The 15,357-nt window shown below is 40.8% G+C and overlaps 1 protein-coding gene across 1 annotated transcript in view; it reads right to left on the bottom strand.

The window, feature by feature from the left end:
• STK26 (serine/threonine kinase 26) overlaps positions 1-15,357 on the bottom strand; it is a 47,248-nt gene that overhangs the window by 8,306 nt on the left and 23,585 nt on the right. The window contains exons 2-5 of the mRNA XM_019536391.1: positions 12,070-12,300; positions 5,878-5,934; positions 3,426-3,534; positions 3,179-3,336 (exon numbers count right to left, since the gene is read on the bottom strand). Coding sequence (XP_019391936.1) covers positions 3,179-3,336; positions 3,426-3,534; positions 5,878-5,934; positions 12,070-12,300 — 555 coding nt within the window. The remainder of the gene's footprint in view (positions 1-3,178; positions 3,337-3,425; positions 3,535-5,877; positions 5,935-12,069; positions 12,301-15,357) is intronic.

Here is a 15,357-nt window from a genome sequence, read left to right as displayed (position 1 = left end):
GGCCCCAGAGCCTGAAAAAGGGACAGGCAGCCCCGGCAGCCAAGAGCCAGGGGCTCCGTCTGCCTGGAGCCTGGGACCATAACTGTCCAACTCACAGCCCATGAACCACGTGTGGTCTGTAAAGGGTTTAAGCACAGCTCCTGCTCAGTTGCTTCTCCCTCTATTGGCCCAGCTGGGCTCAGCTCCCTCCCCTGGCTGCCTCTCCCTGCTCCTGCATAGGGAGTGGAGGGTGAGTCTGGGCCCACGTAGTGCCGTGCCTGGCAGGGGGACGCTTGGAAGTTGGATAGCCCCAGTGCAGAGTATCAGAGGAACATGAGGTTTACTTGGTAGAGTGGGAATCCCTAGGCTTTTCAAATATAAAGAAATAAAGATCAAACTCACTACATGGAAGACTATAATGCCTTTTCAAAAGCATGAGTTACAGTTGCTTGCAAGCCTATGCTGTGTGAAGATAACCAGCCTAGAAGTAAAGAAAAATGCCTGAAATTGCTGTGGTGCACAGAGGGTAATCAGGGAAAAGCAAAACTGTAAACTGCACACAGACAGTGTGAAAAGTTGTAAGACCGTGTGGGAGAAGGGAAGGAGGCAAAAATGTGCCATAGGGAACATGAAAGTAGTCTGTTACTTTTCTCACTCCTATGGTCACAGGATGCAGCCTTTTCCAGCAGGAGACTCACCCCAGGTAGAACCAGAAGTGCAGCCATGCACACATGCACTCAGTACTAGAGTTATGGTCCCACCTCCCTGCTTGCTATCCTGTATTGTGGGTCTTCCCAGCTTTTCTCTTGATTCATGAGAACTGTGTAACTAAATATATATTAATCATAGGAAATGAGGGTGGAATGAGGGGGTTGGACTAGATGTGACCTCAGGAGGTCACATCAAGTCCAACCCCCTGCTCCAAGCAGGACCAGCCTCAACTCCATCATCCCTGCTAAAGCTTCATCTAGCCGGGTCTTAAACATCTGCAAGGATGGAGACTTCACCACCTCTCTGGGTAACCTGATCCAGTGCTTCACCACCCTCCTAGGGAGAAAATTTTTCTAATATCCAACCTCAACTTCCCTTGCTGCAGCTTAAGACCATTGCTCCTTGTCCTGTCATCTGCCCCCACTGAGACCAGTCCAGCTCCATCCTCTTTGCAGCCCCCCTGCAGGGAGTTGAAGGCTGCTATCAAACCCACCTCAGTCTTCTCTTCTCCAGCCTAAGTCAGCCCAGTTCCCCCAGCCCCTCCTCACAAGTCATGTGCCCCAGCCCCCAAACCATTTTTGTTATCCTTTGCTGGAGGTTTATGAACCTAATTTGTAGTGTTTCAATACCAAATTGTAATCGATTGTGATATTACGCAGAATATTCTAAGAGGTGGAGAACTCACAAAGTAAGTCTCTTCCATTAAGGAGAGGAAGTTTATTTCACTTATGCCACCTGCCTTTGAGAGTTATGCCAATCCAGCAGCCAAGATGATGGTGATGATGATAATTTTTTAATCTGTGCCAGTCTGGGAACATAACATTTTGAAAGAAACTTAAAAAAGTGTCCTGGGACAATTGTGGTCGTAGTGATAGTTCTCACAATCTGGACTTCTCCTGAACCTCCAGCATTGGCCAGGAGATATTAAAAGGACAGGACAATTTAGGAGTAAACGCACTTTAGGAGTAGCATTTTTCTGGGGGGCTGGACTAGGTGACCACTGAGGTCCCTTCCTACTCTATGAATACAACAACTCTACGCATTTCAAGTCTGGCCAGCACAGAAAACCTCCAGATTGCAGTGGCCAGTAAAACAAGCCGGAACTAAGGGATTTCCATAGCATCCAATTAAAAGATTTTTCCTTTAGAAAGCACTAAGATCTCAGAGGCTTTCATATGTCTTGATCCAGTTTTGTTTTTAGAAAAACTCATGCCTCACAGGCATTACTAATACCAACACTAGTATCATCATGGCCCTCCTCAAAGTCAACTTCTCTGCATCCAGCCACCAAGTTCATCACCATACCTAGATGCCACTGATTCAATGTGCACTGTCCCTACTGCTTTTACTTGTGTAGAGGTAAAAGGGTCTGGGGGAGCACACCAGGTTCAGCTATACTCCCAATGGTTCGATTATCCCGCAAACCCATTTCTAGCTACTGCTACTCAAGTCTGAAAATCACTGAAGATGAAGGAACTGCTTCCCCCTCCTCGTCCCCTTGCCAAGTATCAAGGCTTGACTAGACAATATGCTGCGATGGAGCTTACTGCCACCAGCCCATGTGAAAATTAATGCTATGTACAAGTCAAACCAAGACAACAAACTTGCAGCTCTTTTCTACTATGATTAAAGTTACTTTTCTCACTGAGCTAAGTATGAAATCTTCATCATGCAAGGCCTGAGGATTCCCTTATAAAGAAATACATATGTGCATTTTCTGAGCAAACAGCCTTATCCCAGAACATCACTGACAGCAATATAGGCCACAAAGCCACAGACATCAGAAGTCTATTGTCTAGATCTACGATGCTCAACCTATCTGGCCCATTGGCCAGTTGAGTAATGTAGGGTCAGTCCACGGGCCTGATCCAGCATGGGGTTAGATCTGGCATGCTGGCCTAGCCCCATACACCAGTCCGATCCTGTGCCCCGGGCCCAGCTGCAGAGCAGCCCAATGTGCTGGTGTGATCTGGCATGCGAGGCTCACTCTATATATGGAAATTTGGCAGCAAGGAATGGTAGCAGCATGAATTGCCACTGGGAGCTGTAACAATTAACACTACCACTGGTCCCATGCTGGATCCTGATACCACTCTCCCCCACCGCCAAATATCTGGGACCTGTGGGGAAGCCCTGGAGCTGGATGACGTAGTTCTGCAGGCTGGATCTGACCCACAGGCCACGGATTGAGCACCATTAATCTCGACAACACACACAGCCTGTGCTCTGCAAATTCCTGCAAAAAGGATGGATTACTATGATAGCTGCACTAAATGTAAAATTAAGTGCCCTTCTAAAAAACACAAGCATGGCAGGCAGAAATAAAAAAAAAAAAAAAGGTGAAAAGGCATCAATATTTTCCAGACCATTTAAAGTTCTGTAGCTCAGAGTGTACTTTACCAGGGGAAAACCCAGGCAAACAGAAATCAAAGCAAATTTTTTTTTTGCAGCTACAGTTGAAAGACGACAACTTTATGGAATTTCTTACTTTTGAATCGTATGCCGATTGCTGAATGACTTCAGGAGCCATCCAAAATGGTGTACCAACAAAGGTATTCCTCTTAATTTGTGTATCTGTTAGCTGCCCCGCAACTCCAAAATCAGCTAGTTTAACATCTCCTTGTTCCGATAACAAGACGTTGGCAGCTGGAAGAGGAAGTGGAAACATTTAATTTAACACACCATTCCTACTGTTTAAGAATATTAACAAATTCGTATTCAAAAGTTTAACGCACCTTTTATATCCCTGTGAATTTTTTTCTCCGAGTGCAAGTAGTCAAGACCTTTCAAGATTTCCTTTAGCATAGTAGCAATCTGGAATTCATCAAATGGACCAGCCCGCAGCTTCAGAGAGAAACGTATCACAATTAAAAAATATATTGCATATATTATTCCTAAATCCTGCCTTGCCACTTGTTAAGATTTAGTTATTGTCCTTATAGGTTAAAAAAAAAAAAAAAAGTTTCTGCAATAGAATTAATAAGAATCATAGAATCACAGAAGTAGGGTTGGAAGGGACCTTGTAGATCTTCAAGTCTGACCCCCTGCCTGGGCGGGAGAAAAAACTGGATTCAAATGAGTCCAGCCAGGTAGTCATCAAGCCTCTTCTTAAAGATACCTAGGGTAGGAGCCAGCACCACTTCCCTAGGAAGTTGGTTCCAGCTCCTAGCCGCCCTGACTGTGAAGTAGTTCTAGTGTATTTATATTTTATTACTAATGTACTCAATGCTGCTCTAGTACTTGGGGAATATTTAAAATGTCATAAATGTAGACAAGATATATGCCTTCTACTGAGGAGTCTGTTTTCTGTAGTACTAGAATACAACAAAAATACTGCAAACCATCTTAAGTAAATTATAACACTCAGTTTAATATGAAGAAATGCAGTTTTGATGTATATCAATTTTGCATTGTCCCAAAATGATAAATAGGCTCTCTGGGCACCTATACACATGCAGTGAGGCTGCTCGGACAGGCTGTCAGACCAGACCCGATTAATCGAGTCTGCTGGAGTGTGGCAATTACTGTCATGTGTATCAGTGTCCCGGCACCGAAAAATGGCAATGGGGTGTTCTAACTAAAGCTCGTTTGATGAGATTTAGTTAGTGCCCCCACCACCATTTTTTAGCATAAGATGCTCCACATGCTTTAATCAGAGTTGCTCTTGGAACTACTCTAATTAAACGCCCCCATGCAGCATGTCTATAAATGCTCTTTGTGTTTAGATCATGTTGCTGTTTTGTGGACAGGGTCATATATGGAATAAGGGGAGATTTTAGCAACATAAAAGCAAAATGACAATTTGAAAATGGAAGATGATTTAAAATGTTCAGCAATGAAAACATTAACTTTGAAATCATCCTCATGAGGTAACACACTTAACTCATTGGAATGAGCTGGGAAAAATTAATATCAGCTGTTTCAGGATTTTTTCAGACTCTACAAAAGACTGCATTGTTTATGCTTGACTTGTTTCCAGAAGATGGGGGTTTTTGTTTGTTTTTTAAAATATAACCACAACAGTTGAAGAGTGCAATTTCTTTTTTCATAGTTTGTAGGGTCAGAAGGGCTCTTTTTAAAAAAGAGCTTCATTCTCAAGCCCCAGACAAGTGTTCAAGCACTTGCTATGCCTTTTTATTATAACTGTGGAGTTAAAAGTCACTGAACCAGTTGTAAAATTAAGCAGACACACAAATCTTTGAATTTAAAGGAACAGCAAAAAATCATGCTCTTTAGCACTAAAAAGAGTTGCTACTTGAATTCCATGACCTCATAAGCAGAAAGACTGAGCTGTATTATCTTACAGGAAAGGGTGGGTCTTTCAAGCTCAAAGCTGAGGTGGAGCTGCACTGGAGGTAAGGGGAAACCACACCACCACCACATCGTGGATCATGCTCTTTCAGTACTCAGCCTGATCTTTCATGAATGCTATGTTTATCTTCAGTAAAAGGGATGTGCATGTTTAAAATTTAAACTGCTGAAACTGGAAAGCCAACTCAGTTTTGCCAGTCAATATTAACTGTTCTTTGTGGGTGCGCACAACATTCCTGATACTCATTCCTAAAGGACACAAGTTTAATAAATAGTCTGCTTTGAAAAGAATAGCAAGAATAACGTTTTCCCAATACAAATATATATGCATACACATACACACACACAACTCTCGATTTAAAAAAGAAATTACTGTAAAGAAGGAATATTTTTTCTTAACAAGGAACCACAGATTTCATTCCAAAAAGCTTCAAAGACAGTGAAAACAAACATGAAGTCATTCAGTACCCGGCAAAAGGTACAGTCAATCCATGAGGTACATCCATGTTTCAGGAGTGTCATAGGGTGGTGCTAATGCAACATTAAATATCTCCAGGGTCCAGATTTCAAAGGAAACATGAATGCAAAGGGGAACAAACAAAATAAAAACAAATGGTGGTGTGAAGGAGAAGAGATCGGACTCGAAGGTCAAGCCAGAGCAGCCAACACATAAAACATTTACCTTTCCATACATGCATCTCTGCACTCAACCACCACGCTGGAATTTCATTTTCTATTCTGAAACTATTCACGTCAAGAGACAGACTGCTTTTTGCAACAGAAACCACACCCTAGGAAGTCACTGTTTCTTTAATAGAAAAAAGTCTCAGTTCAATTTGAAAAACCCAACAAGACGCATGGAACTGGAATACTTACAAGATCCAAAGCTGATCCTCCACCCAAGTATTCCATTATTATCCATAATTTTGTGCCCTATGAAAGAAGAAATAAGGTATTAATAAGGCTGCTTAAAATCATTTTTACTGCCCTAGAAAAATGACATTATTTTAAGGTACCGTTTACATACTATGCTTCCCAAATGCATGAGTTCTGTAACTTTGAAGTTACTATACGTTACCTTTGGTACAAAATGCCATCAAGCAGCTCATCCTTCAAGAATGCTCAAACCTACAGATGAAAATCAGTTCCCTAGAAAGCTCTCCTTAATTAATGTCTGCTTAATGAAGTACTAACAGGAAAATGCTTTTCAAAAATCCTTTTCAACAAAGAAAGCCAAACCCAAGACATTCATTTCTTTCAAACTCTAGGCTTTCATGGCAAAATGATTAAGTTTGATCAACTTTATTATAATAAAAAGGACAACATAATGGTATGGGTACCTGAATGAGATTTACAGGACTGGGTCAGAGTCAAATGCATAAGGAATGGAAAGTCATAAAGGATGAAAGAGATTGCTGGCTATTTTTTCAACCTGTTGATCATATGAGATTCACACGCAGTGTACTGACTGACTGATTCAAGACACTCCAAATACTGCTTGGGTGATGCTTCTCAACAGGACCCATGAGATTCTCCCCAAAGCAGCAGAGATTATGCACAGCTCTGAAGCCACGCACCCCACCACAGCTCTGAAGCTCACAACCACCATGTGTGACGTGGCTGCTAGAGATCAGCACTTTAGCATCCTACTAACTGGTTGCTTCAAGATGGATCTTACCATTGACAAGGCAAACGGAACAACTACAGGTATGCTGTACCTGTGCTCCAACGTAGGACCATCAGGTTCAGCAACAAGAGAGATTTCTTAGTCCTCAGCAGCATTTTTCCATATCCCTAGGTCTACACACTACCATAAGGTAATCCTAGTGCTGCAAGGGCAGCTCAATTTCTGCAAGTCAAAACTGTCCTTCAAAATGGGGGACAAGAGAAAACTGCACTTTAGACAAAGACAAAGAAATCCTCAGCTTGCATGCATGCGGTTCTAGAGAAGAGCTTCCATTTGCTTTCCAGTAGCCTGGCTGAGTTTTCACTAGCCAAGGCTGAAGCTCCACATGATCCTCACTCCCAGCATGAGACCTTCTATGTAAAAGGGTAGAAACACTAGAGAGTTCATCTGTAGAAATGCCACCATACTACACTCCCATGATCCCCCAACACCTAATCCTCATTCACAAGTGCAAAACAAAAGGAGCCACAAGTTTTACACTTTTAAAAAAAATTTTTAAAGGGCACTGGCAAGAGTCCCAAGATTGGTAGTTATATTAACATGTATGCAAAGTTTTTAAAGATGGCTGGATCATGAAAATAGCAAACAATTAGGGGTGAGAGCTACACATTTTTACTACACGCTTCCCAAAACAGAAAAGCTTGTCTCAAGACCAAGAGCAAATTCCACATTTTGAAATTCCTGCAAATAGTACAGGTGAAAGAATACCTCCCTTACATTCGGAATGAAAAACTCTAATAGGAGCAAAGCACTATAAGCAGCACATGTTGGAATATCACAAGACACTGTGCAAATCTCCAGCATTTCATTTACCAGCACTAACCCCTTGCAGTTGAGTGCCAGCTTATGATATCATTACTTTTAAAAGCCCTTTATGCTCTGTGCTGGATTTTGCCTTACCCTATTTCCTGCAGACAGATAGAAATCTAAAGAAAATCCAACAAGCAAATAAAGGTGCTGTTTTTTGAATGCACCATGTCCAATTACTAAACAGACTATACTTTGTTAAGATTTATACTAGGTTTAAAAATACACCATTTACATTACAAGACTCTATTCCAATATTATGAGATCAGCAGGGAAGGGCTGGCTAATTTTAGCACTTTTCATAAAGTCCAACTGTATGCTGGGGGAAACCGGCAACAAACTCGAATTTCAGGCAAACATTGTGGTCACAGAGTTACGTTGGGATGGATTTTACTATCATCTGAAAACACTATGTACCAAAAAAGTGAATAAATACTGTGTTTTTTCAAACGGTCTCAAAGAAATTACCACTATGCAGTGTGACTGCATACGATTAATCACCACCATATGCATGGACCTTTTGTTTCTCCTGTTTTATGCCACTTGAGTATGTATAGGTTTTATATAAAACCCAGTGGGGCAGAGACTGGGGGGAGACTCAGTGTTAAACAGGAAAAGTATCTACTGTGTTAGATCAGAAAAAAAATGAAGTGGAGCTACTCTCTTAAGTTTCATCACCTTGTGTAGCTAAGACACCACACCCAGCTTGAAGCTTTTAAACACTTCTAGCTGTCCTTCTAAAGCACTTTGTTCAGAAATGAAGTTTACTAATTTGACAACACGGCATTGCTTTATATTCTCCAGTTTGAAAGGCCCTTTTTACAATCAGAAGGACTCTCATTTTTATTTCAAGTACAATGGAAGCTTGCATCAGCAGCCAGTAGGGTAAGATACTTGCTCACCAGACAAATCCAAACCCTAAGATACTTTATGTAATCATACATAGGATTATTACTATGAATTTACATTTTATTATGCATTAAAACCTCTATTAATACAGTGTGACCTTGCACACATAAGCATTCAAGACTCACAAAGAAACACTCTATGAACCTGTACAATCTTTCCTGCTCTTTCATGTGTGGCTTCATTATAATGACATCTTTGACCACTGGATCTTAAGTTACCCCTAAATGCATGGAGAAGAGAAACTACTGATGTTATTGTGCTTAAAGACACAGAGCTCCAGCATAAGTTTAATAAGACAAAAGTTTAGATACCAAAATTTTAAAGTGAACTCAAAATGGCAAACTAGAATTTTTTCTATAACTTTCAAGAAAAATAAACAGACTTTCATATTAAGATGATTAAATATCGGCCACATGGACTGAATTTTAATCTCAAGATTCATTAAGAAGTAGCTCTTACTATCTTGTGACAAAGACAACTAAAATACTGCATTTTTCCACATACCACATGCACCCTTTCCCCTCAAAAGCTGCCCTCCCCTTGCAAAACGGGGTGTGTGTATTAAGCAGGCAAGATGTTTTCTTCACTGCAAAAGAAGCACTAGGCATGCCATGCAGCTGCCAGGATGACTACCACTTGGTCTGGCTCAGCAAGCTGAAGGGGCAGAGTCCCGTGTTAACCTGCTCACAGTCATGGCTATTGGCCAAACACTGGAGTTTGTGCCTGAAGGAGGAAATTTGTTGCTGGAAGTAGCTTGATAAGGCTCGTGATGCAGAAACAAGAACACTTTATTTACAGGAAGTTATATGAAGAACTACTTCTAGTAAAGAACTAACAGTCTCATTACGGCAAGGGTCTTTGCCCTCATTTCATGTGACAGAGCAAGTCCCCTGGACACAAAGTGCCCAGGAAGTGTGGCATTGCAGGAGAAAGTTTAGGTGAGGCAGCAGGAACTCCCTGCAGTTGGCGATGACTCTGGAAAAACTTCTCTACATTCTGCCTTCCAAAAACAAGGTGCCCATGTTATTTGTATGCAAGAAAATATGGGAATATTTAGAGTTAGTTTAAAACTAGACAAAAACAAGCACCCCTACAGGCCATCTAGCCATATTTTTACCAATTGTAGAAGTGAGATATGTAGGCTACAGTCCACGAGCAGCCTGCTCAAACATGTGAAGGTCCTTTGGAAAAAATTTCCGGAGCCTGGTGAGTTTACAATCCAAGGACAAACAGGAATAAGGACACCCTTTTGTTTCAGTTTCTGCTCTGCAGCAGGGAACGTCTAGAAGTCTTGCATGGAGCTGACAAAAACAATCAACAAGGCCTTCAGAGGCTGGCCGCTCCCTCCCCACCAGCCATAGGTCTGGTTCTGCCCCTTGCACTGCAAGAAGCATTGTAAAAAAGCCTGTGGAGGAAAGAAAACATATGCCCTGAAAAACTTACTATCCAAGTTTACAAAAAATGGGGGGGACCTGGAGGCAAAGAAACCCCAGAAATTGCCTGTTCCTCAACTGCACATTTCTATAAATACACTCATCACCATGAGCAGTTCAAATTAGTTCTCTGTGTTACAGAGTGAGATTCTGGATTTGCATGCATCAGCAGATGAAATCAGCCTGTTTATTCATTTCTTAAAGTATACTTTTTAAAACTATAAACTATTTTTATTTGTTAGGATTCCTCACTTCCAGTCACGCAAGATGTGCAGTTGCACACACCTTGGGCACAAGGACAACATAGGCTCCCAGAGAAAAAGAGGGCTGTTCATCAGTAGTTAGTATTCTCATCCTTAATCCCAGGCTCAATTTCCTTTTTCAGTAGGCATGGAAGTACCAGCAACAGAAAGCATTAGGACCTTGGTAGATTCCACTTGCAGTATTTGCAAATCACATCTCTGACCTAGTCTATATTACCAAAGCAAACAAGGGGCTGTGTGATTTAAAAGTGCATGGGTTTGCATTGATATGACTAAAGAAATAATAAACTGCTTTGGTTGTATCAGTACAAACTTGCTAATACAGACAACTCCTACACATACATGGGACTGGTAATGTCCACAGTTGTCTTTGCTAAAGAGAAGTTTATGTAGACTAACGGTTATACATAGCTTTCTAGTCCAAAGATGCGACTTGGGAGACAATAGGTAAAATGGAGAGTTTACCTACCCCCACGTAATTCAGATCCTTCACCAAGCAAAGGCTGGCTATACTACGCACACAATTCTAATCAGGATAAACATAACTGCCAATTATAATTTTTTAAGATTTAAATGAAAGCCACAAAAAAAAGTTAATTCTTTTAGGTTAGTAAGGGCATCAACATGACTTTCAATACTTAATAAAAGGCATATGAATCAAGTTAGTTGCTTAAAACTGGTTTCTGGAATTAATTTTGCGCTGCTCTTTAAACATGAAATAACCATATTGTTCATCAACATGCTATTTTGAGCGAACTCCTAGCCATATTAAATGTCAGGATCAAAATGAGTTGGTTTTGATAAACTCAGGATGTCGCCTACTATGCAACAGATGTGATGAACTTTTGTATTGCTGATTTACTTATTCCCTTTAAATTTAAAGCTGACTGTCTAATACCCTTTTCAATGTACAATGATGTATTCCAATTACTAATGACTATTTGGTATAACTACATTTCACTGGAAGAGAACCTAAAGAGTCAGGCAAGTACCATCGCCTTGAAAAATTACCAGCAGGATAGGTTTTGCTGGAATAGCTAAGTAAGGTCATATTAAAGGGCGAGTACATTAAACAGTCTAAAAATATCATCTTTTCTAGTACTTACAGGTAATAAAAAAACTCCACCATTTACTTTGCACACTTGACAACACTGGACATTGTAACAAGTTATTTTCTCTCCAAAAAGATCTCTGTACTTTGTAGTTAGGAAGTAAACAAAACTTTGATTTAGTGAAAATGATCACGACATGGCTTAAAGGGTCCTACCAGGGAGCAGATTTTGTTTTAAATGTGTTCATTAAAAAGGGTTTTTGTGTCCCTTAGAGGTAATAAATCTTTTGAATCTGTGGATGCATTTACCCATTTAATTGTGTGGAAGTCAGCCGGTGAAATCAGCCGTCATGGTAATCAGACTGGACAAAAGATATTTCTGTTGGCCTGAAATTTTAAAGGAATTTCTCAAGGAGAAGCCAGACAGCAACTTCTGTATGATAGAGTTTTTTTATTCCCCAAGAGAAGGACAGAGAGTGAGCATGAGCACTGGGGAGGAAGGAATCTTGCACCATTAATGTTTCCCCATATTTGCCAGGGGTTTTTTTCCCCCCTAAAAAAACCAAAAAAAACCCAAAAAACTTTTCAAACTCAGGCCAGTTGTTCAGAACTGATAGAGCACAGATGGAAGATTTTTTGTCTCCTTTATATTACTGTGCCAGAAAAGAGAAATTAAAGAGTGCAGAAGGCCTGTGTAACAGGGCCCAAGACAAGTTTTAGTCAGCTCTCTCTAAAGAGATGTCTAGATCACAGATTTACCCCCAGCCAGAGGTGTAAGCTGTCACTCAGCATTGCCAATATGCCCACTCCCTGTCCACACAGACTTGGCTACAGTGCTTCCAGGTAATTTTGATGCTTTTGAAAACAGTTAAAAGACAACTTTTTTGCCAGTGAACTTGGACAAAGAGCATACGTTACCTTTAAATACGATCCATAGTATTTTGTTACATAAGGACTATCACACTGACTTAAAACAGTTATCTCTTGCTGTATGTCCTCTATTTCATCTTCTGCTTCCTCAAGGTCTATGATTTTTATAGCAACCACCTGCTGTGTCCGATTATCAATTCCTTTAAAGACTTCACCAAATGAGCCTTTCCCAATGCGCTCTAGTTTTGTGAACAGTTCTTCTGGGTCTGCTCTGTGGTTCTAGAAAAAGAGAAAAGAAAAAAAATGGTAAAGAAATGTGTTAATCCTTATTCCCCAAAAAACAGATGCCCAGACTTCCCTGCTACCAAAGATAAAACTGTGTGAATGCAGAAGATGACCATCAGATATACTATGCAATAATGACAATACCCCAATCATCCCCTTGTATAAGGACCCAGAGGAAGGAGCCAGGCAGGTGGAAAAAATGCACCTCAGTTTCCCAAATAATAAACCCTGGAAGGAAAACCCATGCTGGTTCAACAGTAACTCCCAACTGGACAGCTGTGCAGTGCACTGGGGAAGGCAGCAACAGAAGTGTTATTAATATCTGGGCAAATAAAAGGGTCTGGTTTTCTTGGAGAAAAGAGGGGAGTAAGGTAGAATGGATAACACCCTACAAAACACCACTGGGCATCCATGAGAAGTAAACATGGTTGGAGCAGCTGAGATGAAGTGGACTGAACAACAACAAAAAAACCAGAGACATTTCAGGAGAGTGTGCAAGGGGCTGAAGATAGTAAGGGAGTGGAGCTACCAACATGGCAGAGACACGGGAATAACTGATCCCATACAACAAATCGCTTAAGATATGACCTGTCAAGGTCCTGAAGGGCCCAGGAATTCAGTGGCAGGACGTACTGCCAAAATGAGTGGAGCACTGAGCCCAACTGGATGTGTTTTGGCAGGGGGAAAGATGCCTATGTTAACTCCCATGCCAATGCTGCTGCTGGTCCTGCTACTAGAAGTGGGTGCAAATCTGGCCTGCAAGGAACCCTACAGCCTGGATGAAGCCTGGGGTGGGAGGGAGCTGACCAGGTTTGACACCCCTGGCTTGAGTAGGGAGAGGAACAAGACTTCACTGCATTGCTGACTATGCCCTGGGGTCGAGTTTCAGTCAGAACAGGTTGGCTAGCTATTCTGGATCTGAAAGCTGTGGAGTTATTAGGGCAAACCTGGTTCTACATTTTCTAGCTATATCCATACAGTTTGAAAAAGCAGATCAGCAAGCAAAAATTTAATATTTCGCTCAAGCCAGGGAAAGCTGGGTAACAGCAGTTCGGAGAACCTTGCAAATGCAGTCATGGCGGTAGCAGCAACTTTTGCTAGACACGGATGATTTGAGCCGAAGTGTGGATTAGCTTTAGACTGCAATCAGCTAGCTCAAAAGCAGTTATTTTTTTTGCTAGAAAGGTAAGTGATTGCTTAACTGGGGTCTACACACCAGAATAGAGTTTGTAGCAAAACAAAATTGAATCAATTACCTGCTGCTACAAAACACAATTCAATTTTGAGAGAAATGGCTTCTCCAATGCTTTGGTACAACACGGCAATTGCTAGCTTGTTATTGCTGTCAGGATCAAGCAATTCAATTTGCAAATCAAGCCTTGACTGACTTGAACATGTATTTACATGATAAAAACACGTTCCGTCTTTGCTGACTTAGTACCAATAGTCAAAACAGTGAATAGATGCTACATATTTGACTCCCCGCTCCATACACCCTCCCTTCTTCATTCCTGAAACCCCACTGATTTGAACCAGAAGAGGGTAATGCTGGAAGCTCTGGACCTAACACAAGCCACATAACAGACTATATTCCAGATGAGCAATTCTCAACCAGACCGTCCTGAGACGCTTTCCATGGTGTCGTGCAATATTGGCACTGTGTGCAAACATGATTCACAATATATACCCAGAGATTTCAAACAGGGATCCATAGCATTAAAAACATCCTGACCTGTTACAATCTTTGAGTACTTTGCAACAGAAGAATTGTTTTATTATTTTCCTGTAGTCAAGAGAGTGAAAACTAAGAGATAGCATTTTCTGAGGGGTGCCCAGTTTAAAAAACTTGAGAACCACTATTCTAGATATTTTAAGAACCTCTCAATACATAAAAAGTTGGGTACTTATAAGCTACAAGTAAAAAAAAAAAAGATGAATCCTTTATGAGTTACTGGAAAGCATCCTATATAACTTCCTGTAAGTGAATTCAAAACCCCTGGAACTGATTCTTCACGTGTCCAAGACCTTTCAGCAGTTCCCAAGAAGTATATGAAAACTTTCGTCAGCAAGAAACTATTATTCGCTGCTTCCCATCTTGTCTTAACATCATCCATGAAATTGCTACACAGTTCAGTTTTTAGAGATTTTTTAAAAGAGATGAACAAGGGATAGTCTCTTGGATCAGGTATTAAACCCTCGAAACTGGATGTACTTTAGGGAAATCATTACAGTCTCTAAAATAAGCATCTCAACAATACATGGACAGAGGTTATTATTGCATTCACTGATGGATCTATGATCTGTAAGTCTGTAACTAGGACTGAAGCAGGGCAGATCTGAGTAAGACTGGAAATCGTATACTCTTCGCTGACAACAGATTTGGAGCCTGGGTTTCTGATGCTATCACAAAGGAAAGAAAGCCACTTTGGGACTCAGGGGTGATCATAAAAGCTTAAATTTAGATGGTACAGCAATAAGTACAAGTTGTTCAAATGGCACACAGGCCAATTTTAGCTGAGATGCTCACATCCATGTGTACTGCAGCAACCCCTCCCACCAGCCTGCTATTCTGGAGCTCAAAAAACCTGCATCTTTAAAAGCGTATTTTGAATACCATTTCAAATGTTATTATTTTAAGGTCTCAAAATAAAACAGTAACGTCAAAATTTTGCTGATGCTTTGAATATTATATCACTTTTTCCAGACAACTATATATTGGGCTGCTAGTTAACTGAGAACCCTGCTAGCAATGACCAAATAAATAAATAAATAAATAAAATCATGTGTTACTCATTCATTGACAATATACTGCAGAAACCAAATTCAAGGAATTCTAAAAAGATCAAGACTATAAGGGTAGGCAGGATTTCAGGACAGACCTATTCATTGTCATGACTGAAATCTCTTTCTAAAGACCGCTTCTATCTGAGGTTTGCAAAAGTAGAAAAGTGCACAGTAAAGGAAGTCAATCCTTTATGTCTGAAAGTTTATTTTTAGGGATGACACACTTGAAGCATTTTGATGCTCTGACTCCCAGGAATTAAAAAGATG

The sequence above is a fragment of the Crocodylus porosus genome, unplaced genomic scaffold (assembly GCF_001723895.1).
Source record: "Crocodylus porosus isolate Cpor-Errol unplaced genomic scaffold, CroPor_comp1, whole genome shotgun sequence".
In the NCBI taxonomy this organism is placed as follows: domain Eukaryota; kingdom Metazoa; phylum Chordata; order Crocodylia; family Crocodylidae; genus Crocodylus; species Crocodylus porosus.
This window is presented reverse-complemented; position numbering and strand designations above follow the sequence as displayed.